The 23,147-nt window shown below is 45.2% G+C and overlaps 1 protein-coding gene across 1 annotated transcript; it reads right to left on the bottom strand.

The window, feature by feature from the left end:
* Positions 1-6,755: 6,755 nt before the first annotated feature.
* Positions 6,756-10,393, bottom strand: LOC132154239 (crystallin J1C-like). Its single transcript, XM_059562814.1, has 9 exons — positions 10,297-10,393; positions 9,330-9,506; positions 9,085-9,183; positions 8,686-8,778; positions 8,311-8,467; positions 8,035-8,150; positions 7,637-7,714; positions 7,405-7,544; positions 6,756-7,271 (listed from the first exon to the last, which is right to left on the bottom strand). The coding sequence occupies exons 1-9, from the start codon at positions 10,361-10,363 to the stop codon at positions 7,170-7,172; spliced, it is 1,029 nt and encodes a 342-aa protein (XP_059418797.1). The 5' UTR covers positions 10,364-10,393; the 3' UTR covers positions 6,756-7,169.
* Between the last annotated feature and the right edge of the window lie 12,754 nt (positions 10,394-23,147).

Raw genomic sequence — 23,147 nt, 5'->3', positions numbered from 1 at the left:
GCGTGAAGAGTAGCGGCCCTAGTACTGAGCCTTGAGGTACTCCATACTGCACTTGTGATCGATATGATACATCTTCATTCACTGCTACGAACTGATGGCGGTCATATAAGTACGATTTAAACGATGCCAATGCACTTCCATTGATGCCAACAAAGTGTTCAAGTCTATGCAAAAGAATGTTGTGGCCAATTGTGTCAAACGCAGCACTAAGATCCAATAAAACTAATAGGGAAGTCGTGGCCTAATGGTTAGAGAGTCGGACTCCCAATCGAAAGGTTGTGAGTTCGAGTCCTGGGCCAGCAGGAATTGTGGGTGGGGGGAGTGCATGTACAGTTCTCTCTCCACCTTCAATACCACGACTTAGGTGCCCTTGAGCAAGGCATCGAACCCCCAACTGCTCCCCGGGCGCCGCAGCATAAATGGCTGCCCACTGCTCTGGGTGTGTGCTCACAGTGTGTGTGTGTGTTCACTGCTCTGTGTGTGTACATTTCGGATGGGTTAAATGCAGAGCACAAATTCTGAGTATGGGTCACCATACTTGGCTGAATGTCACTTCACTTTCACTTTCACTTTCACTTTTTCACTAGAGAGATACACCCACGATCAGATTATAAGAGCAGATCATTTGTAACTCTAAGGAGAGCAGTCTCAGTACTATGATACGGTCTAAATCCTGACTGGAAATCCTCACATATACCATTTTTCTCAAAGAAGGAATATAATTGTGAGGATACCACCTTTTCTAGTATCTTGGACAGAAAAGGGAGATTCGAGATTGGTCTATAATTAACTAGTTCTTTGGGGTCAAGTTGTGGTTTTTTGATGAGAGGCTTAATAACAGCCAGTTTGAAGGTTTTGGGGACATATCCTAATGACAATGAGGAATTAATAATAGTCAGAAGAGGATCTATGACTTCTGGAAGCACCTCTTTTAGGAGCTTAGATGGTATAGGGTCTAACATACATGTTGTTGGTTTAGATGATTTAACAAGTTTATACAATTCTTCCTCTCCTATAGTAGAGAATGAGTGGAACTGTTCTTCAGGGGGTCTATAGTGCACTGTCTGATGTGATACTGTAGCTGATGGCTGAATGGTTGCAATTTTATCTCTAATAGTATCGATTTTAGAAGTAAAGTAGTTCATAAAGTCATTACTGCTGTGGTGTTGGGAAAGGTCAACACACGTTAATTTAGCCACTGTATTGAATAAATACCTGGGGTTATGTTTGTTTTCTTCTAAAAGAGAAGAAAAGTAATCGGATCTAGCAGTTTTTAATGCTTTTCTGTAGGATAGGTTACTTTCCCGCCAAGCAATACGAAATACCTCTAGTTTTGTTTTCCTACAGCTGCGCTCCATTTTTCGGGCTGCTCTCTTTAGGGTGCGAGTATGCTCATTATACCATGGTGTCAAACTATTTTCCTTAACCTTCCTTAAGCATAAAGGAGCAACTGTATTTAAAGTGCTAGAAAAGAGAGAGTCCATAGTTTCTGTTACATCATCAAGTTGTTCTGAGGTTTTGGATATGCTAAGGAATTTGGATACATCAGGAAGATAACTTAAAAAGCAGTCTTTTGTGGTAGAACTGATGGTTCTTCCATACTTGTAACAAGAAGTAGAATTTACATTTTTGGCTATATGAAGTTTGCACAGAACTAAATAATGATCTGAGATATCATCACTTGGCTGAATAATTTTAACACTATCAACATCAATTCCATGTGACAGTTATTAAATCTAGAGTATGATTTCGACAATGAGTAGGTCCTGAAACGTGTTGTCTAACCCCAATAGAGTTCAGAATGTCTATAAATGCTGATCCCAATGCATCTTTTTCATTATCAACATGGATATTAAAATCACCAACTATTAAAACTTTATCTGCAGCCAGAACTAACTCGGATGTAATATCACCAAACTCTTTAATAAAGTCTGTATGGTGCCCTGGTGGCCTGTATACAGTAGCCAGTATAAACATAACAGGGGATTTATCATTAACATTTGTTTCTCTGGATAATGTTATATGAAGCACCATTACTTCAAACGAGTTATACTTGAAGCCTGCCCTCTGAGAAATCCTGAAAACGTTGTTATAAATTGAAGCAACACCTCCCCCTTTGCCTTTTAGACGCGGCTCATGTTTATAACAGTAATCTTGGGGGGGGGGGGGTGGACTCATTTAAAATAATGTAATCATCAGGTTTTAGCCAGGTTTCTGTCAAACAGAGTACATCTATATTATGATCAGTGATCATATTATTTATATATAGCTTTATCATTTGTTTATCCATATTGCATCTGTTTTTTATTTGTTGAACCTCAATTAAATTGTTAATCTTAACTTGGTTTGGACATTTTTTGTATTTTCTAGTTCGGGGAACAGACACAGTCTCTATAGTGTGATATCTAGGTGAAAGAGTCTCTATGTGCTGAGAATTAACTGACCTATGTGACGGGAGGCAGCTAGCAGACGGTCGGTTTAGCCAGTCTGTCTGCTTCCTGACCTGGGCCCCAGTTAGTCAAGTCTAAACTCTAAGACTATTTGCCATATTTCTAGAGAGAAGAGTGGCGCCAGCCCAGGAGGGATGAAGACCATCTCTTTTCAACAGCTCAGGTCTGCCCCAAAAGCTCGTCCAATTGTCTATGAAACCTATGTTATTCTGTGGGCACCACTTAGACATCCAGCCATTGAGTGATGACAATCTGCTATGCATCTCGTCACCATGGTAAGCAGGGAGGGGACCAGAGCATATTACAGTTGTAGCCGATCTGACTCGAATCAGACAAATTAAAGAGTCGATCAGGACTGTGGTTGAAACACGAGCCGAATTCCTCAGGAAGTCATAAAGCATTCTGTGCCACAAGTCCCAAGCAAGATTACCAACCAACCAACTTTCACAGAACAGCTTTCAACATTAACACCACTAGAACAATGATTGACAATTTCACTTCGAAAAAGAGATTGTCAAATTTGGGACAAAGTGAGATGCAACGTCGGACATCACATGTAAACCCATGAGAGTTATACACAATATCCTTAAACACTTCCCCCACCTAGCAGAACCAGACTGAAATTCCTAAAGGGGGGGGGGGGGGGGCTTTGAACCTCTTGTTATAGGAATCATGTCCAAAATTAGACCATGCAAGAGTGGGAAAATTCGGACCATGTGCTTGATAAGATAACATATGATTTATGATACCCCCGAGCCAAGACAATATCTGATTGGTCAAGACAACATTTGAGGTGTGGCCAACAGGCCAGTTTAAATACTTAGGACACCATAAAATCTTTGCTTTTAGTTTTAGCTCTGCTTTTGCTATCAGTCATGTCTGCTCTTAGCTTTAGCTTTTAGCCATGCTGTTTGTCATCACTGTTCTTTGAGCGCGGTTCCAGCGTGCTTCAGCCTGCACGCCTGCTGCTACTTAGCCATGATGAGAAGAAACACCACCTAATCTCGTCAAACTTTACTTCTTTTCTTTTCCGTTTGAGAGTTTCGTGTTCTGAGTTAAGTTTTGAAATGTCGAGTTCAACTTCAACCAGCCACACAACTCTGCATCTTCAGCCAACGCCCAACCACAGGCTTCCCAAGACGTCACTTCAGCGACTACTGAACTTCCAGCCAATCAGCGACATCGGAAACCCCGTTTCAACGACATCAAAGGGACACCTTTACACAGGCAATGTACCTTCAGACATTTGTACTGGTGTATCTAATATAATTTTTACCTCATTGAGGAACTCAATGCGAGGGTTAATTAAGTGATTGATGGCTGTTCATGTCTAGGAAATTTAACGTATTGCTGTAAACTTGGGATTCCACATTTCCATTCTCTTAAACTCATCTTTCCCTAACTTTCGATCTTCCTGCAACTTGTGTGAATGTGTGAGTGCGTGCGTTCATGTGTTAGATTAGTTTATATGTCTTAGATTTATCTAATAAAGCCTTATTCATATTGAAAAGAGAAGTATCTTGTGTTTTGTGCTTACAAGTTAATGTCTTAAACTGCCGATCTTGTTACTGTGCTAATTGATAGTGTTTTCACTATACTTTGGATATTAATATCCAGCGCAGATTTGATGTTAAACGGCTCGTTCAGTGAATCTCAGGGCGTCTCAGTGATCAGCCGTGAAACAGTGATTCTGTTCTAGTTCCCTTTAAAATCTTAAATGATTCCCTTTGAGCTAAATTGACCTGTTTCCCTTACAAGTGTCTGACATCGTGCTTGCAAGTTCACACACCTCTTTAATGTTATTTTTAGTGATCTCCGACTGGCGAAGTCGAACATCATTAGCGCCGGCATGAATAACAATCTTACTGTATTTACGTTAAGCATTAGCCAGCACTTTTAAATTTGCCAAGATGTCAGGCGCTCTGGCTCTCGGTAAACATTTGACTATGGTGGCTGGTGTCTCTATATTCACGTTCCGTACAATAGAATCACCAATAACTAGAGCACTTTCATCAGGTTTCTCAGTGGGTGCATCACTGAGTGGGGAGAACCTGTTTAATGTTTTGATTGGAACAGAAGAGCGGTGTTTTGACCCACGACTACGCTGCCTCACCGTCACCCAGTTGCCCTGCTGCATGGGCTCTGTTGCCGGAACCGAACAATGTACAGGAATCCCAGAGCTAGACGCATCCAAAGCCGTATCTAGAGCCCTAACATTCTTACTGTCCTCAATTAAAGTTTGGATGTGTGTCTCTAATTTGGAAATTCTCTCTGTCAGCCTAACTATGTTAGTTGACGCCTACTCGCATATGACTTTTACCAACAAAAAGTGTCTTAGAAAATTTAAAACAATATATTGTTTTCTGTAAGTGAGTAAACAAGATGATTTTCATATAATTTAGAAAGAAAAATTCTAGGCTACAAGCTCCAGTTCTCAAAAATCCCGGGAACCATTGTTCTTTATGTGTTTTATGGCCTTATTCAAGTGATTTAACATTTTTAGTTTTTCACTAACCACGCATAACATTTTTTTTCTCAAAAATACAATCATGTACATGCATGCATTTCACATATTATTATAGCCCAGTTTGTGCTGATTACAGTGAGATTAGACTTTACCCATTTAGATATTTATCAGAAACTGAAAAAAGCACAAATATATATATATATATATATATATATATATATATATATATATACATACACACACACACATACACATATACTGTATACATATAAAAAACAAGTTTAAATAAAAAGATTATATACAGGTGCTTCTCAATAAATTAGAATGTCGTGAAAAAGTATATTTCATATATTTAACTAAAATTGTAAAACTCGGTATAAATTCAGTGCACACACACTGAAGTAGTCTAAGTCTTGGATTCTTTTAATTGTGATGATTTGGCTCACATTTAACACAAACCCACCATTTCACTCAACAAATTTGAATATGGTGACATGCCAATCAACTAATTCACTCAAAACACCTGCAAAGGTTTCCTGAGGCTTCAAAATTGTCTCTCAGTTTGGTTCACCAGGTTACACAATCATGGGGAAGACTGCTGATCTGACAGTTGTCCAGAAGACAATCGTTGACAAGGAGCCACAAACATTCCTTGCCAAAGAAGCTGGCTGTTCACAGAGTGCTGCATCCAAGCATGTTAACAGAAAGTTGAGTGGAAAAAAAAGTGTGGAGAAAAAAAAGATGCACAACCAACCAAGGGAACCGCAGCCTTATGAGGATTGTCAAGCGAAATTGATTCAAGAATTTGAGTGAACTTTACAAGGAATGGACTGAGGCTGGGGTCAAGGCATCAAGAGTCATCACACACAGACGTGTCAAGGAATTTGGATACAGTTGTCGTATTCCTCTTGTTAAGCCACTTCTAGGGCGTCTTACCTGGGCTAAAGAGAAGAAGAACTGCACTGTTGTCCAGTGGTCCAAAGTCCTCTTTTCAGATGAGAGCAAGTTTTGAATTTCATTTGGAAACCAAGGTCACTGCACCCATTTACCAAAAATTTTGGACCATTTCATGCTTTCTTCTGCTGACCAGCATTTGTGGATGCTGATTTAATATTCCAGCAGGATTTGGCACCTGCCCACACTGCCAAAAGCACCAAAAGTTGGTTAATGACCATGGTGTTGGTGTGCTTGACTGGCCAGTAAACTCACCAGACCTAAACCCCATAGATAATTTATGGGGTATTGTCAACAGGAAAATGAGAAACAAGAGACCAAAAAATGCAGATGAGCTGAAGGCCACTGTCAAAGAAACCTGGGCTTCCACACCACCTCAGCAGTGCCGCACCGAATTGAGGCAGAAATAAAAGCAAAAGGAGCCCCTACCAAGTATTGATTACATGTATAGTAAATGAACATACTTTCCAGAAGGCCAACAATTCACTAAACATGTTTTTTTATTAATTGGCCTTATGAAGCATTCTAATTTGTTGATATAGTGAACTGGTGGGTTTTGATTAAATGTGAGCCAAAATCATCTCAACTTCAAGAATCAAAGACTTAAACTACTTCAGTCTGTGTTCATTGAATTTATTTAATACACGAGTTTCACAATTTGAGTGGAGTTACTGAAATAAATGAACTTTTTCACGACATTCTAATTCATTGAGAAGCACCTATATATACACACACACACAAATGGAGTAACTCAAAACCTAATTCTGATCATTTTCAAAAAGTTTATTTTTAATCTGTTAAGTCTTTTAAAAATAAAAAGCCCCAAGAACAATTTGTTATAGCCTTTTCTATTGGTGCTTGCAAAATGGAAAAATGTACAATAATTCAAGAACTTGCTGAATATTTTAATTTTGAGTGTTAAATTAAAACAATAAACCGCTGAGGTTTTCATAATGTCCACTAGATTGCGATATCAGACAAAACAGGCGGTCTCTTATTTGAGTAGTTGATCTTATTTTACCTTTTAATAGTGATAAACAAATACAAAGTGCTTTCCAGTGAACATAAGTTTAATGCCACAGTGATATTTTTTTTTACAAGCCAAGTTGTGATTTAATAAAACAAAAGGCATCACGTTTTAACTTCATAACATTTCAAGCTAAAACTTTCATTAATTGTCTCATCAAAAATCACAACAGCCATGAAAATTGATCTGTAGGCTAAATTCAGAAGAACATCTGTGATTTCAGATCCATATCCAGTTATTATCCACTCATTTACTTTGCATACTAAAAGGTTTAAAGCTGTTGGAGAGTAACAACTTTCTTTGCGAGATCCAACAAAGAGTTGGATCGCAAAGTCTTGCTTTTCCAGGAACTTGGCATTCCTTCAAGTCCAACCTAAAAAACAAGTGCCACTGTATTAGATATTGAAAACCATTACAAAACTGCAAAAATAACTGAACAGTCATTTTGTCATGTATATATGACATAATCATCTGATGAAAGATAGGAAGACTGTTCATTGCAGTACCTGAGCGCCAATGCAGGCACCGATAAAGGAGCTCCTGCTACAGGTGCATCCACCGCAGCTCATGGTGTCCCGGATAGCCTGCTCATAGCCACTGGCTGTCAGAACCCCATGCAGCGCTGCCTGGAATGCACCTGGCAAACCTGAAGGATGTGAGAAAGCTGCTGAAATGCCTGAGACTAACTGTATTGTGTTCATAGGATAGATATAAGAGAATAATAGGTTATCAGCTAACCTCAAGTATTTGGAAACACAGTGGGAATGAGCTCTTTGGGTTTTTTGCTCAAATTGTCCTTTACTTGATGAATTTGTCCTAAATTAGAAAATTAAAACAAAAATGAGTTAGATTTCTGGTATTAATTGTCTTTGTGATATACAGTATGCAAGTTTGATATGAACCCCTGATAAACATGATGTATTAGCCAAAAGTTAGATACAGTATCCTGCTTCATCCGTGACTGTGTGGGTGCATTTAAACTTGTAGTTTGGTTCTCTTTTAGATTATTATACATTTACTCACTTAGCGTTCACACTGTCAAAGTTCGTTTTACTCAAACCAAGGCTGGCAAATGTAAACACGAATACACAAGAATCCAGCTCAACAATAATAATTTAAAGCTGCTTATACTGTACCAATTATAGCTTTGTCCAACTCTTGAGGATTTTTCCTGTTTGGGTCACTGAGCTGTTCCAGCACTGCATCCAAGGCCTTGGGATCAGGACCATTCAGGATGAAATGCTCCAAGAACCTGAAAAAAAAAAAAAAAAAAAATTCAGTTCATACACCATTTCCATGCACATTGTAATATGTGATGTGTCCCCATTCTAAAAATAAATTGACCTGTTTCTGAGGCATACTGTGCTAAGTTGTATGTTCACATCTTGTGTTTTCAATTATATATTACCAACCTAGCAGCAGCAAGAGTTACTGCCACACACATGTCATTGTTTTGCGTGACACGGGTGGCTTCCTCAACCCTCTCCAACATCTCTGGCTTTCCAGCATAGCATGCTACAACAGGAGCCAACTTTGCCACGCCATCTATTTGGTTATCAGTTTCACAACCTGAAAAGTGTTGCAATAAATATTTATTTTGTTATGATACATTTTAATATAATATACTGCTTTATTATCTCCTTCCAAATTACATAAAATATAATAATTAAGTCTTTGAAAAACCATCAAATGAATTAGTATTTTTTTTTTTACAATAATGTGGCTACTCAATATTTAGGAGGATGGTTATCTGACTGAGTCATTCTCAGCAACAGAACTGACAGTACCGGTCTCTGCTTTGCCTGAATCCACATTTTTAATAAAGCTCTTAAGGCTTGCGTGTCTCCAGGGTCCTTCAATAGGTAGTTGAGGCCTGGGAGCTTGATAAATAAATTAAAATAAATCATGAATAATTCAGGAAAAGTCATATTTGCAACAATACAAACTTCACCATCTGTCTAGGAGTCAAAATGAAAGACACATGCAAATGGTTATACTGTTAAAGTAAATAAATATAACAAATAAAATACACATATTACACACACACAAAAATAAATAACTAAACGGGAGTTCGAAATATTCCTTTGTCAACTAACGGAATAAAAGCTTGTATGTATATTTGTAAAAACTAATAAAAAAAACGTAAACAAAGATGAAAATTTCCTGCTGCAGTGGTTTGAATTTACCTCCTTTGTCTCTGTAAGGATCATTGACTGGTGTGTCATATTCAGATCCAGGTCCAAAGAATTTGTAGGTACGCCGCTTCAAATCTTCCACATTCAGATCTGTTTGAAAATACAAACAAATATCTGAATAATCAAAATCCCACAACATGTCAAATCAAAAAGTCACAACATGGTCAAATAATACTGTGATATTTATACCATCATATTCTTACATACTGGAATGCATCAGGTCTCATATTTTGTACCTCCACACTCAGACAGGGACTCCAGGTGGACGAAAGCTTGATCTCCATAGCAGCTCTGCTGTCCAGTGTTCCTCCTGTAGAATGGGTTTGCAGACTCAGGCCGGAACTCAGGCTCAAGACTTTGAGAGAGTAACATGCTCAGCTTCTGCGGGTCATAGACCCAATGGAGCGGTTGTGCTGCAGAGCATACATTATCAACCAAAAATCTGCATTTGTCAACATCTGATTATAGGGTAATCCTACAATATTGCAGATAGGTTCACTGAATATGAACCTAACAGACCACTCAGTCAGTTAGAAATACCAAGGGTTCACACAAAACAAGGGGAGTCAGCCTTTAGTTACTATGCCGCCCGCAGCTGGAATCAGCTTCCAGAAGAGATCAGATGTGCTAAAACACTAGTCACATTTAAATCTAGACTTAAAACTCATCTGTTTAGCGGTGCATTTATTGAATGAGCACTGTGCAATGTCCGAACTGACTGCACTATATTTTCACTGTTTTAAATTCATTTAAATAAGTAATTTTATAAATAATTTTAAAAGTTTTAAAATTGCTTGTTTTATTCTTGTTATTATTTTTCTTCATTACTATTTTACTTTCTTTTATGTAAAGCACTTTGAATTACCATTGTGTACGAAATGCGCTATATTAATAAACTTGCCTTGCCTGCTACTATACTATAATTGCTGCTACTATAATTGAATGATAAATAGTATGCGATTACACTGCATCTCCACAGAATAATGTCAGGTTAAACATGCGCATGTTGTTGTCAATGCTTCTGTAAATACACAATAATATGTACTGTAACGCTGTCTGGGAAGCCAATTTAATTGTGATATTACATTTGGGGACTATAAATATGTTTTGAGATATATATATATATATATACACACACACACACACACACACACATTTTTGGGGGGGTATATTTTGTTACTAGTATTCGCAAGTAATGCAAACCTGCAGCATCGGCAACAGCTGATCCAATGATTGCTCCGATAGCCCTGTCAGCAAGGGCGAGAGCCATCTGTAACAACAAGATAAACAAACCAAGTAAGATAGAAACTATCGTGTTCATATATAAGCCAAGCCTAGAATGTAGGCAACATGCACAACTGATTAGCCATTACATCATACTAATGGTGAATATAGTTTTAAACGAAAGTGTTTCTCACCTTTTAATTTTATATTCTTTAAGCAGAGTCTGAAGTTCACAAGTAACACAATTTCACGTGAAAGCGCTTGTTATAAACTGGATTACCGTGCTGCTGATTGGTTGGAATTAAGCACGTGACAGCAGAACGTCACAGTGCACGTGCAATGTTATTTGTTCATTTGTCAAATCGACTGGTTGTATGGTTTATATAATAATAATTATATATATATATATATATATATATATATATATATATATCCTTCTTCATTGAATGATCAGCTCTGGAAAACCGTGTTTAAGCCATCTGGGATGTCCTCTATTCCTGCCGAAAGGGCTTCTTTCACCTATACATTTTTTTTAAATCATTGCATTAAACTTATTATTCTATATTATAATTGCGTTGTTGTAGACTATTAATCCTACAATTGACAAATAAATCTCCAAATAAATAAATAAATCTGACAAATACAGTTTTTATAGAGTAATACAAATGCTTTTAAAGTCAGCCTAGCCCAGCCTAGTGTTCTATAGTAATGATTCTGAGTGGGTAGTTCCCTCTCGAGGCAGTAACTCAACATTACGTCAGCAAAGACGTATATGGGAACTCCTCCCTTCTCCACTTTTGCTGAAATCTTATTGGCTAACGCCAGCTGGGGACAGCTGGCCAATTGACGCGAAGCATGCAAATACTGACAGGTCAGCGGGCAGTATAAAATGCATGGGTGCGAAAATTACATCAGAATCTCTTTCTTCACGCTAGAAGTCTTATCTAAGTCATCGTGGAAGTTGCAATAGAGGACTACTTACCCTACTTTTTCCTCTCTGCATCCGATGGCTGCTACTGCTAGATTCGGACATTCACCAGTTCTGTGTGACCTGCCGGGGAGCCTCACATGGACCACACGTGCGCCCACTGTGCCGAGCTGCCAGTGTGCGCCCTCAGAGCCAGAGTAGCCCGGAAAACAGCGGGAATGAGGCCCACTGCCGCCAGCGAGCCGCTGGTGGGCCCTCCCCTGCCCGCGAACTTCGTCCTCTTCGGAGCTGGCGAGGAAAACGACTCCATGTCGCTTTCGACGTCGGAAAAGGTTTGGGCGTCTCAATGGGACCGCCCCGACCGAGAGGGCGCTGCAGACCTCCAGGAGGAGCTCGTCAGGGTCTTCGGAAAGGCCGTCACGGAGCTGGGTCTCGCTTGCAACGCACCTGACGAACCTGTGAAAGGTAGCTGGACTCGTGGCTCCTCCAGTCAAGCTGCTGCCAGACGGCATTGAGGCATGCAAGAGCTCGTGGTGAAGTCGTGGGCTGTACCCCAATCGGCGCGCACCCACTCTGCCACGCAGGCCATGTTCACGCATGTGGACGGGGCGGAAACCCTCCCCCCCGTCAAGGAGACTGTTACCTCGCACCTGTGTCCGTCTCCCTCTGCATTGGGTTCGGACCACAGCCTGCCTTCCAAGCCGTGCGGTTCATGGCCCATAGACGGACAAAGCCTATCCTTCTGAGGGAAGGCAGCTTCTGCTCTTCATGCCAGGGCAATACTCAAAGTGTTTCAGGCTCACTCCAGTCATCATCTGCGAGGTTCCGCTCGTCTGCACCTCGTCAGGCTGTAAGACCAGCTAAAACAGCCCGCCATGGCACCCTGCTCTGAACCGGACGCTTGTTTCGGCCGAAACCAGCAGTGGTAAGAGCCTGGGAGGAAACGTCAGGGTCAGTTGAGGACCCCGCGCCGCGAGAGAGCCAGCGCGCCATAAAGTGAAAGAGTGAGTGCGCGGGAGGCCCCGCCCCCAAGCGCATGTTCAAATGCATCATGTCCCCAATGTTCCTTCGGGCGATGATTGCTATGTGTGTCTAAATGCTGTTTGTGTGAGTTCCACAATAGAAGCATGTACACAATCAACAAAAGAGCTTTCTCTTTCTCTTACACCCAACACTGTGTCACTCGCCCTGTCTCATAGCAGCGCTGAGCCACAACCCATGATTATAATGGCCTCGCGAGGGCGCGAGAGTGCCAACACCACATAAACACGGTGTCACTCTCCCTGTTCAGATGCATCATGTCCCCCATGTTACTACGGGCGACGATTGCTATGTCTGTTTAAATGCTGTTTGTGTGAGTTCCACAATAAAAGCATGTATACAATCAACAAAAGAGCTTTACTTCCTCTTACACTCAACACTGTGTCACTCGCCCTGTCTCAGAACAGTGCAGAGCCACAACCCATGATTATAATGGCCTCGCGAGGGCGCGAGAATGCCAACACCACAAAAACACATGCATCATGTCCCCCATGTCACTATGGGTGACGATTGCTATATCTGTTTAAATGCTGTTTGTGTGAGTAAAATTTTACAATAGAAGCATGCATCCAAATTCTTGCACCCAACACTTTGTCACTCGCCCTTTCTCAAACAGAGCAGAGCCACTACCCATGATTATAATGGCCTCTCGAGGGCGCAAGAGTGCCACACCATTATATAGCCAATGCGAACCGCCCTCCTGCCAGTGCTTCTTGCCTCGAGGGGGTGGGGCCCTGGTTAAAACAAGCCATCAGTGGCTGTAGACCTAACTCGTCCCAGGCGTTTCACCGTAGATACTGGGAATAATTCACGACGGATATTCTCTCCAATTCAAACGCAGACCTCCCCGCTACAATGGCGTGGTCCCATCAATGACTTTTCCCCAAAAACGTCCTGTCCTGCGACAGGAAGTTCTCAGTCTGCTCGAGAGGGAGCGATAGAGCGAAATTTCCCCTATGATCGAGCGGAATGCGCATGTTGAATTATCTGGACGATTGGCTGATTTTAGCCCACTCAAGAGATGCGCTATCAGTCACGTGGAAACAATGCTTCGCCGTTTGGATACACTGGGACTGCGTGTAAATATGCAGAAGAGCGTGTTTTTACGAGTTGGACTGTAACATATCTGGGAATATGTTTGGACTCGATGGCGATGCGAGCCCATCTCTCTCTAGAGCATTTCATCGACTCTGCGCTGTTTCAGACCGGGCAGGTCGTTTTCACTGAGGGAATTTCAGAGGCTTCTGGGACTGATGGTGGCGGCTTCTTCAGTGTGCCATCTGGGTCTGCTACATTGCGGCCGCTACAGTTTTGGCTGAAACTCGAGGTCTGCCGAGGGCATGGTCTTCGGTCCACAAGCACATAACCGTCATTCACAGTTGCGTCAGCACCCTGAGACCGTGGAACAGCCCGGATATGTTCAGCCTAGGAGTTCTTTTCTCTACGAACGCGTCTACTTCAGGCTGGGGAGCAGTGCGTCTTTGCGTACCTGCCTCAGGCCTGTGGTCGGAGTCACAGAGAAGGTGGCACATAAACCGTTTGGAATTGGAAGCGGTGTCCTTAGCCCTGCAAGCCTTTCGGTCGAAGTTGGAGCGGCAACATGTACTGATTCAAACCGACAACACGTCTGTGGTCTCGTACATAAATCGCCGGGGCGGCGTGCGCTCCAGAGCTCTATTCAAACAGGCAGCGAGTGTCCTGTTGTGGGTGGACGGACACTTAATCTCCATAAGAGTGTCGCACATCCCCGGTACTCTGAACCGTGGAGTGAGCATGCTTTCGAAGAACGGGATTCCTCAAGGAGATGGAGGCTTCACCCAGGATCAGATCTAATGATTTGGGACAGAGGAAGTGGATTTGTTTGCCACAAGCGAGAACACGCACTGTAAGACGTTCTTCTCGCTATCTCACTCCCCCCTGCCGGGAGATGCTCTGACATCACGTTGGCCGGAAGCCAGGCTTACATGTTCCCTCCGATGAAGATTCTGCCTGTGTTGTGCAAAATCAGGGAGGAGAGAGCGTCAGTTATACTCATATAGTATAACGAGTTAGTGATGGCTCCCCCATGGTGAATCCCCCTCAGGCAGGACCTGCTGTCTCAGGCGAACGGCACAATATGGCACCCCAGCCCCGAGCTGTGGAACCTTCATGTGTGGCCGCTGCGGGGACCCTAATAAGCGGGACGCTCTGCACTCACGAGTGCTGAACACACTTACAGAGACGCGTGCACCATCAAACAGTTGCTGCTACGCGCTGAAGTAGGGAGTTTTCACAAAATGGTGCGAGGGCATTTATATTGACCCGGGTACATGTTCTGTGTCAGATGTTTTGAGCTTGCTACAGCACAGTATGGATAGCGGGAGTTTGCCATCCACGCTGAAGGTGTATGTGACTGCTATTGCCGCTTTTCGTTCCCCGGTTGACGGGCAAACGATCGGTAAGCACGCTCTGGTAAGTTAATCAGTTTTCTCAGGGGAGCAAGGAGATTGTGTTCTTCATGGCTGCCCTCCGTGCCGCCGTGGGATTTAGCTCTAGTTTTGAGGGCTCTATCTCTTACTACCGTTCGAGCCCTTAGCTTCGATTGCGGTTAAGGAGCTTCCCTGAAGTCTGCTTGCTTCTTGCTCTCGCCTCGGAGACTTTCATGAGTTTTTGGTGAACGATATTGCATCGGTTTCGGACCTGGCGACTGTAATGTCACTCTCCAGCCGAAACCGGGTTTCGCGTGACGCTGATGCTCAGAGCGCCGGGACCCTGTTAGAGTTTTACGGATGTATATGGATCGCTCGGCCGCCTTTCGTCAGTCGGACCAGCTGTTCGTGTGCTTGGTGGATGTAATAAGGGACGTGCTGTTCTGTTAAACAGAGACTTTCTCACTGGATCGTGGACGCTATCGAAAGCCAGGGGAAGAATTATCCACTCAACATCAGAGCTCATTTTGCGAGGACAATATAAATGCTTCCTCATGGGCCTGGTCTAGAGGTATGTCTATCTAGTATTTATGTTTTGCTGCTGGCTGGTCTTCCCAGAACACAATCGCCAGGTTTTACAAGCTGGATGTACCCTCTGTAGCGTCACATGTACTTTTGGTGAGTTAAGTTTTATTCATTCTGTTATAACCAGCTATACAGTAGTTACCATGGCTGCTAACTCTGTGTTATGGATTATATGGTTTATGCAGTTGTCACCGCAAACGCCATCGACTCTGTTTAACTCTAATGCTTGAGTGCTTATTGCGTTGTGTCTGCCCTGGTTAGTGCAGACTTCAGGTGTGTTCGACATCGGCTGCGGTGTCAGGGTTTTGTCACTTCAGTCTAGTGTTATTCATGGTTTTGTGACAGAGCCCTGATACCTGATACTTTTGCTGAGTTTCGGTTTCGTGTCGGGGATCGGACACTCGCGCTCCATGTTCTGTTTTATTGTGGTAACGTGCAGTCTCAAAGTGTTGTCTTGTATTGTTGCACACAGCTCGAGTTATCGGCTATGTGCTTTCTTGTTCTATTTTGTCTTGTGCTGTCGCACGCAGCTTAGTTTTTGCTGGCTGTGTGCTGTCTTGTGTGAACACGCGGTTTATGAGCTTGCTCATTAGATACGTGTTTGTCTAATTCAAGCACATGGCTTGCGATTGGTTTGCTGGCCATGTGCTTGTGTTTTTGTTTTGTGTGAGCACATGGCTTTTGTCTTAGTTCCTATGTGCCATGTGCTCTCGTCAATTGTCTTGACCCCACCCATCTTGTTACCTGGTTATTGATGTAATTTTCCCCACATGTGTTCCCTCGTTACCCTCATCAATAGCTCCCTATTTATTGTCCTTGTGTTTGCAGTCTGGTTGCTTGTTCGTCGTCGAATATTTGTCTTTGCTTATCATGCCTTGTCTGTCAAGTTTTGTCTGTTTTCCCCTACGGGGTAGTTTTTGTTTGTTTATTTTATTATTACTACTATTAAAGAGCCCTTCTCTCTGCATCATTGAGTCCTCGCCTCATCCCTCTACCCAAACCCTGACAGTACGCACTAGCCAGTATGAGGACTCAGCGGAAGAAGGGTTTGCACCGTCCACCAGCCTCCACTCTCTCCAGCCCCCACTACCAGCGCATGCTCCAGTTTAAGACCTAGATCTCTCTCCATCAACAAGGGACTGGTGTGAGGGATTTTGCCCTGGAGTTCAGTGGTACTGCAGAGGGATTGGAGTTTAATGATGCGGCCCTCAAGGACCTCTTCAATTACGCCCTTGATGAGCCTCTCAGCTGGTGGAGAATGAGGGGGCTGGACCACCTGTCGTTTGGGGAATTTGTGGAGTTCGTGGCACGTTCCCCAGCTAAGGAGGCTGCAGTGCTGCCTGTGGTGCCCGTCAAAGCTGCAGTTCCCCCTATGGTGGATGAAGGAGCTGCAGTACCCCCAGAGGTGACTTGTGACACTGCAGAACCCCTAGAGGTGGCCAAAGAGACTGCAGCACCTCACTCTCGTAGACGGAGGAGGGGAAAGAAGAGGAATGGCTCTGCCCCGCCAATGCCAGAGGAGCCTGATGAGGCTGCAGCGCCCCCAGAGGTGCCTGATGAGGCTGCAGCGCCCCCAGAGGTGCCTGATGAGGCTGCAGCGCCCCCAGTAGTGGCCGACGACATTACACTGCCCCAGTCTCAGAGACGGAGGAGGAGAAAGGCTTCCTCCATCCCACATGGCCCGGAGGCCATTCAGGAGCCCACTGCTGGCCTGGAGGCCATTCCAGTCATGCCCAAGCTCCTTGCCCTGCCGGCGCCGCCCAAGCTCCTTGCCCTGATGCCAGCTCTGTCTATGCTCCCTGCTCTGATGCCGGCTCTGCCCTTGATGAGTGCCTTGCCGGTTTTGCCCTTCATATCTGCCGGGGTTCCTGTTAGGCTGGATCCTTGCTGGTTCGTCCCTCCGGCTCCGCCCTGGTGGTCTGCCGGGGTTCCTGTTAGGCCAGATCCCCGCTGGTTCGTCCCTCCGGCTCTGCACTGGTGGTCTGTCTGGGTTCCTGTTAGACCGGAGCCTCACTGGTCTGTCCCTCCGGCACTGCCCTGGTGGTCTGCCGGGGTTCCTGTTAGGCCGGAGCCTCGCTGGTCTGTCCCTCCGGCACCGCCCTGGTGGTCTGTCAGGGTTTCTGTTAAGCCGGAGTCCTCTTGGTTTCTCCCACTGGTTCTGCCCTGCTGGTCTGCCCGGGTTCCTGTTAGGCCAGATCATCGCTGGCTCGTTCCTCTGGCTCCGCCCTGGTGGTCTGCCTGGGTTCCTGTTAGGCCAGATCCTCGCTGGCTCATCTCTCCGGCTCCACCCTGGCCCACTGCTGGGACTCCTGGACTGCCTGAGCCTCCTTGGCTCAGCCCTGCCGCCCCTCCCTGGTCCCTTTTAATAACTGTTTGGGTTTTCCAGCTGGTTGACTGGGCTCCCTTCCCTCCCTCCCTCCCCTATTTTGTCTGTTTTTTGATTTCCATGTCTTGTGTTCTGTTTTGTACCGTGCTTGTGTTGCCATGCCTGTGCTGTCATGTTCCTGTTTTGTTCAGGTGGCGTCCCTTTTGAGGGGGGCTAGTGTCAGGGTTCTGTCACTTCAGTCTAGTGTTATTCATGGTTTTGTGACAGAGCCCTGATACTCTGCTCATGTCATTGTTTTCACTCTTGTCTGCGTGTCCTGTTTCTTGTTGGAGTGTGGTGTTCGGATCCCGGCACTCATGTTTTGCTGAGTTTCGGTTTCGTGTTGGGGACCGGACACTCGCGCTCCATGTTCTGTTTTATTGTGGTAACGTGCGGTCTCAAAGTGTTGTCTTGTATTGTTGCACACAGCTCGAGTTATCGGCTATGTGCTTTCTTGTTCTATTTTGTCTTGTGCTGTCGCACGCAGCTTAGTTTTTGCTGGCTGCATGCTGTCTTGTATGAACACGTGGTTTAGGAGCTTGCTCATTAGCTGCGTGTTTGTCTAATTCAAGCACATGGCTTGCGATTGGTTTGCTGGCCATGTGCTTGTGTTTTTGTTTTGTGTGAGCACATGGCTTTTGTCTTAGTTCCTATGTGCCATGTGCTCTCGTCAATTGTCTTGACCCCACCCATCTTGTTACCTGGTTATTGATGTAATTTTCCCCACATGTGTTCCCTCGTTACCCTCATCATTAGCTCCCTATTTATTGTCTTTGTGTTTGCAGTCTGGTTGCTAGTTCGTCGTCGAATATTTGTCTTTGCTTATCGTGCCTTACCTTGCCTGTCAAGTTTTGTCTGTTTTCCCCTACGGGGTAGTTTTTGTTTGTTTATTTTATTATTACTACTATTAAAGAGCCCTTCTCTCTGCATCATTGAGTCCTCGCCTCATCCCTCTACCCAAACCCTGACATGTATTTATGACATGCAATAGAAAATCCATTATTTTTGCAATACATTGAGCACGATGAGCAACGAAGGTGAGTAAAGGTTAAATGTAAAAAGTATATGTAGCAAAGTTCGTGGGATGGAAGGAAGAGGACAAAGGGGTCGGCTGGACTGCTGACCGGTTTATTATAAACAAAAAGAACTAAAAAATTACAAACACCCAAACGGTGACTCTTATTCTGACACGTCAACACTAGTTTCGTTTTACTCCTTCCGGTTTCCATTTCCGGCTTGGGTCAGCAGTCCGTCTCTCTCTCACTTGCTTCCGACTCTCCTGGCGTTTTACACTCTCTCCATGCCAATTACTAGAACAAGAAACAGGTGACGATAATTTTTGCCCAAACCACTCACTTACCGCTCGTCTCCTGATTCTCTCTCCCGCTGCAGACTTCGCTAAACCATGCCCCCCCTGCAGCCCCCACTCCCCCCCCCCCCATTTCTGGAGAGGAAGTCGGCCACCGCCATCTGAACACCCGGCCTGTGGATCACCTTGAACTTAAAAGGCTAAAGAGCTAGTTACCAATGAGTGATCCGCGCGTTGGTATCCTTCATGCGGTGGAGCCACTGCAGCGGAGCGTGGTCCGAACAGAGGGTGAACTCCCGTCCCAGGAGATAATAGCGGAGGGTGAGGACGGCCCATCTGATGGCAAGGCACTCTTTCTCGATGGTGCTGTACTTAGCCTCTCTCTTCGAGAGCTTCCGGCTAATGTACAGCACCGGCCATTCCTCCCCCTCTATCTCCTGGGACAGGACTTTCCCCAGCCCCCTGTCCGAAGCGTCTGTCTGCAACAGAAAAGGGAGAGAAAAATCAGGAGAGTGTAACAACGGCCCGTCACACAGAGCAGCCTTGACCTGAGTAAAGGCCTGCTGACATGGCTCCGTCCACTGGACCGTATCTGGCACCTCCTTTTTAGTAAGGTCAGTCAAAGGGCTGGTGAGGTCCGAATAATTAGGAATAAACCGTCTATAATATCCCGCCAGCCCCAAGAACTGCCTTACCTCCTTTTTGGTCTTGGGACGAGGGCAGGTCGCAATAGCGGCTGTCTTATCAATTTGGGGACGCACCTGCCCATGCCCCAAGTGGAAGCCCATATACCTTACTTCCACATGCCCAAACACACACTTCTTTGGGTTGGCCGTGAGCCCCGCTCCCCTCAGCGACCTCAGGACAGCCCTCAGATGCTGCATATGCCGCTGCCAATCATTACTAAATATAATGATATCATCTAGGTAGGCAGCCGCATACGCAGCATGGGGCCGCAGAATCCTATCCATGAGGCGCTGAAAGGTAGCTGGGGCCCCGAACAAGCCAAACGGAAGGGTAACAAATTGGTGTAATCCAAACGGCGTTGTGAAAGCTGTCTTTTCTCTGGACAATGGAGACAAGGGGATCTGCCAATAGCCCTTTGTTAAGTCCAATGTTGAATAAAAGCGAGCCGTGCCTAGCCGATCAAGCAACTCGTCATCCCGCGGCATTGGATACGCGTCGAATTTCGACACAGCATTCACCTTGCGGTAATCTACACAGAATCGGACTGAGCCGTCCGTTTTCGGAACTAAAAATATCGGGCTCGCCCATTTACTATTAGATTCTTCTATTAACCCTATTACCTAAGCATAGCGCCTAATTCAGCCTGAACTACTTTTTTCTTGTGCTCAGGTAAACGATACTCGGTCTCGATATGGTGCTGAATCAGGTTAGTACGGCCCGGTAGGGGCGAGAAGATATCGGCAAACTCTGCCTGCAATTTCGTTAAATCAGTGAGTTGGGACGGCGAGAGGTGATCTCCACCTGGAGCCAGGGCGAGGGATTGTGGTTTGATATTCGCCTCTGGCCCAAGATCATCCTCTCCGCCAATCACTGTTGCCAACATCACTGATTCCGCCTCATTCCATTTTTTAAGGAGATTGAGGTGGTAGATCTGACGGGACCCATTCCTATCGGACCGTATTACCTCATAATCGAGATCTCCGACCTGTCGTGCGACCTCAAACGGTCCCTGCCACTTAGCCATTAATTTGGAGCTCGACGTTGGGAGTAATACAAGTACTTTCTCGCCCGGTGCAAATTTGCGTAACCTAGTTCCCCTGTTATACAGCTGGCTCTGGCGGTCCTGGGCTTGTAACAAATTCTCCATTGATAGCTGCCCCAATGTGTGGAGTTTTGTTCTCAAGTCCAGCACATATTGAATTTCGTTTTTGCCCTGAGATGGTCCCTCCTCCCAAGTTTCTCTCAGTACGTTGAGCACCCCCCGGGGCTGGCGTCCATAGAGAAGCTTGAAGGGGGAAGACCCCGTGGAGGCTTGCGGGACCTCTCGCACAGCGAATAACAAGAGCTCTAGCCACCTATCCCAATTTTTGGCGTCTTCGTGAACAAACTTACGGATCATGGATTTAAGTGTGCGATTAAATCGTTCGACCAGGCCGTCGGTTTGTGGTTGATAGACGCTAGTTCGAATCGACTTAATGCCCAACAATCCGTGCAGTTCGCGTAGCGTACGTGACATAAACGCCGTGCCCTGATCGGTGAGGATTTATTTTGGAACCCCCACCCGGGAGATAAGACGAAACAGGGCATCCGCAACACTTTTAGCGGAAATGTTGCGGAGGGCCACCGCTTCAGGATATCGTGTTGCATAATCAACTATGACTAATGCAAAGCGATGTCCTCGTGCCGATCGCTCTAATGGCCCGATGAGGTCCATACCCATTCTCTCGAAGGGGACCTGCATTAAGGGAAGAGGGCGCAAAGGCGCTTTTGGGGCGGCCGGTGGGTTTACCAACTGACATTCCGGTCAAGACGCGCACCACCTGCGCACGTTGTCATGAATGCCCGGCCAAAAGAAACGGGCCATGAGGCGATTTAGTGTTGCTGCCTGTCCCAAATGGCCCGCCATAGGATTAGAATGAGCCGCATGGAAAAGCATTTCCCTGCGGCCCTTTGGAATTAACAATTGGGTTGTATTCAATTTTGTCCGAGCGTCTTGGGTCACTCGATACAACCGGTCTTTTAAAATGGCAAAATACGGATAGGAGAGCGGGAGGGCAGGTTGGAGAGACTGGCCATCGATGGCGCGGACCTGTTGAAACGCATGTTTTAGGGTCTCATCCTGAGACTGCTCCAGAGGAAAGTCATCACGCTCCGAGAGAATCAGTCTCCCGATTTCGTTCGGTTCCCCTGAAGCAGAACCCAGCGGTCCTGGCTCAGTTTCCCCCACCTGTACCTGCGCGGTCTCCTTCCACGCCTTATTTCCCCAAGAGGCATCCGCACATAACGACCCCAATAAAACCGTAAACGCGGGCCAATTCGTTCCCAAGATTATCGGATGCTGGAGGTGGGGACTAACCGCCACCTCCACACTATGCTTTTGTCCCCGGAATTGAATTATAATTGGGACAACCGGATACTCCACCACATCCCCGTGCCAGCCCAGACCTACCCGCTGCCCCAGTGGCAGGGAGTGGATTGGAGAATTGGTGCAGAGAGAGCGGAGAAACGGCCACTGCTCTCGGGGCCACCCGCAGGCCTCCGCCGACTTTTCAAATAGCTCCAGGAAGGCCTCCGGATCGTCCTGGGGCCCCATCTTGTGCAGCGGTAGGTGCATGGTTGCGGCGGGCGGCCCGGCGGCCTCGGCGCAAACCTCCCGATTGATCCAGCTCCGGAACCTCTCGCGGTCCTCCTGCTGGGCCTGGACAATGGCCTGGAAATGCCTCTCCTGATCCGTCCTTAGGTCCAGCAGGGCCTGGTGTTGTTCGCGGTGAAGGACCGCGAGGGAGGCGATGATATCCGCAAGCGGCGTGGCGGCCGGACTTTGCATGGCGGCGGCGACGGTCCTACTTCCTCCCGGGTTTCGCCACCAGTGTAGCAAAGTTCGTGGGATGGAAGGAAGAGGACAAAGGGGTCGGCTGGACTGCTGACAGGTTTATTATAAACAAAAAGAACTAAAAAGTTACAAACACCCAAACGGTGACTCTTATTCTGACACGTCAACACTAGTTTCGTTTCACTCCTTCCGGTTTCCGTTTCCGGCTTGGGTCAGCAGTCCGTCTCTCTCTCGCTTGCTTCTGACTCTCCTGGCGTTTTATACTCTCTCCACGCCAATTACTAGAACAAGAAACAGGTGATGATAATTTCTGCCCAAACCACTCACTTACCGCTCGTCTCCTGATTCCCTCTCCCGCTGCAGACTTCGCTAAACCACACCCCCCCCCCTGCCACAGTATATTTTTAAACAAATTATAGAAACATTATCAATTTAGCTTTAAAGTTACTGGACCTATTCCTAGAATCAGAAAATTATATGTTGAATAAAAATACTGTATCGAAAGTCTAAAGTCTTTGCAATGATGTAATGGGTGTTTTTTGTAATCAATAGCTCTTGTTGCTTGCCTTTTAACAATAATTGTTATTTTGGTTTAATTAGAGAGAATGACTCATTGTGACAAATAAATAATTGAGTTTTACTCAAATTTTAACACTTCTGTATAGACTAATTAT

The sequence above is a fragment of the Carassius carassius genome, chromosome 12 (assembly GCF_963082965.1).
Source record: "Carassius carassius chromosome 12, fCarCar2.1, whole genome shotgun sequence".
Taxonomy (NCBI): Eukaryota; Metazoa; Chordata; class Actinopteri; order Cypriniformes; family Cyprinidae; genus Carassius; species Carassius carassius.
This window is presented reverse-complemented; position numbering and strand designations above follow the sequence as displayed.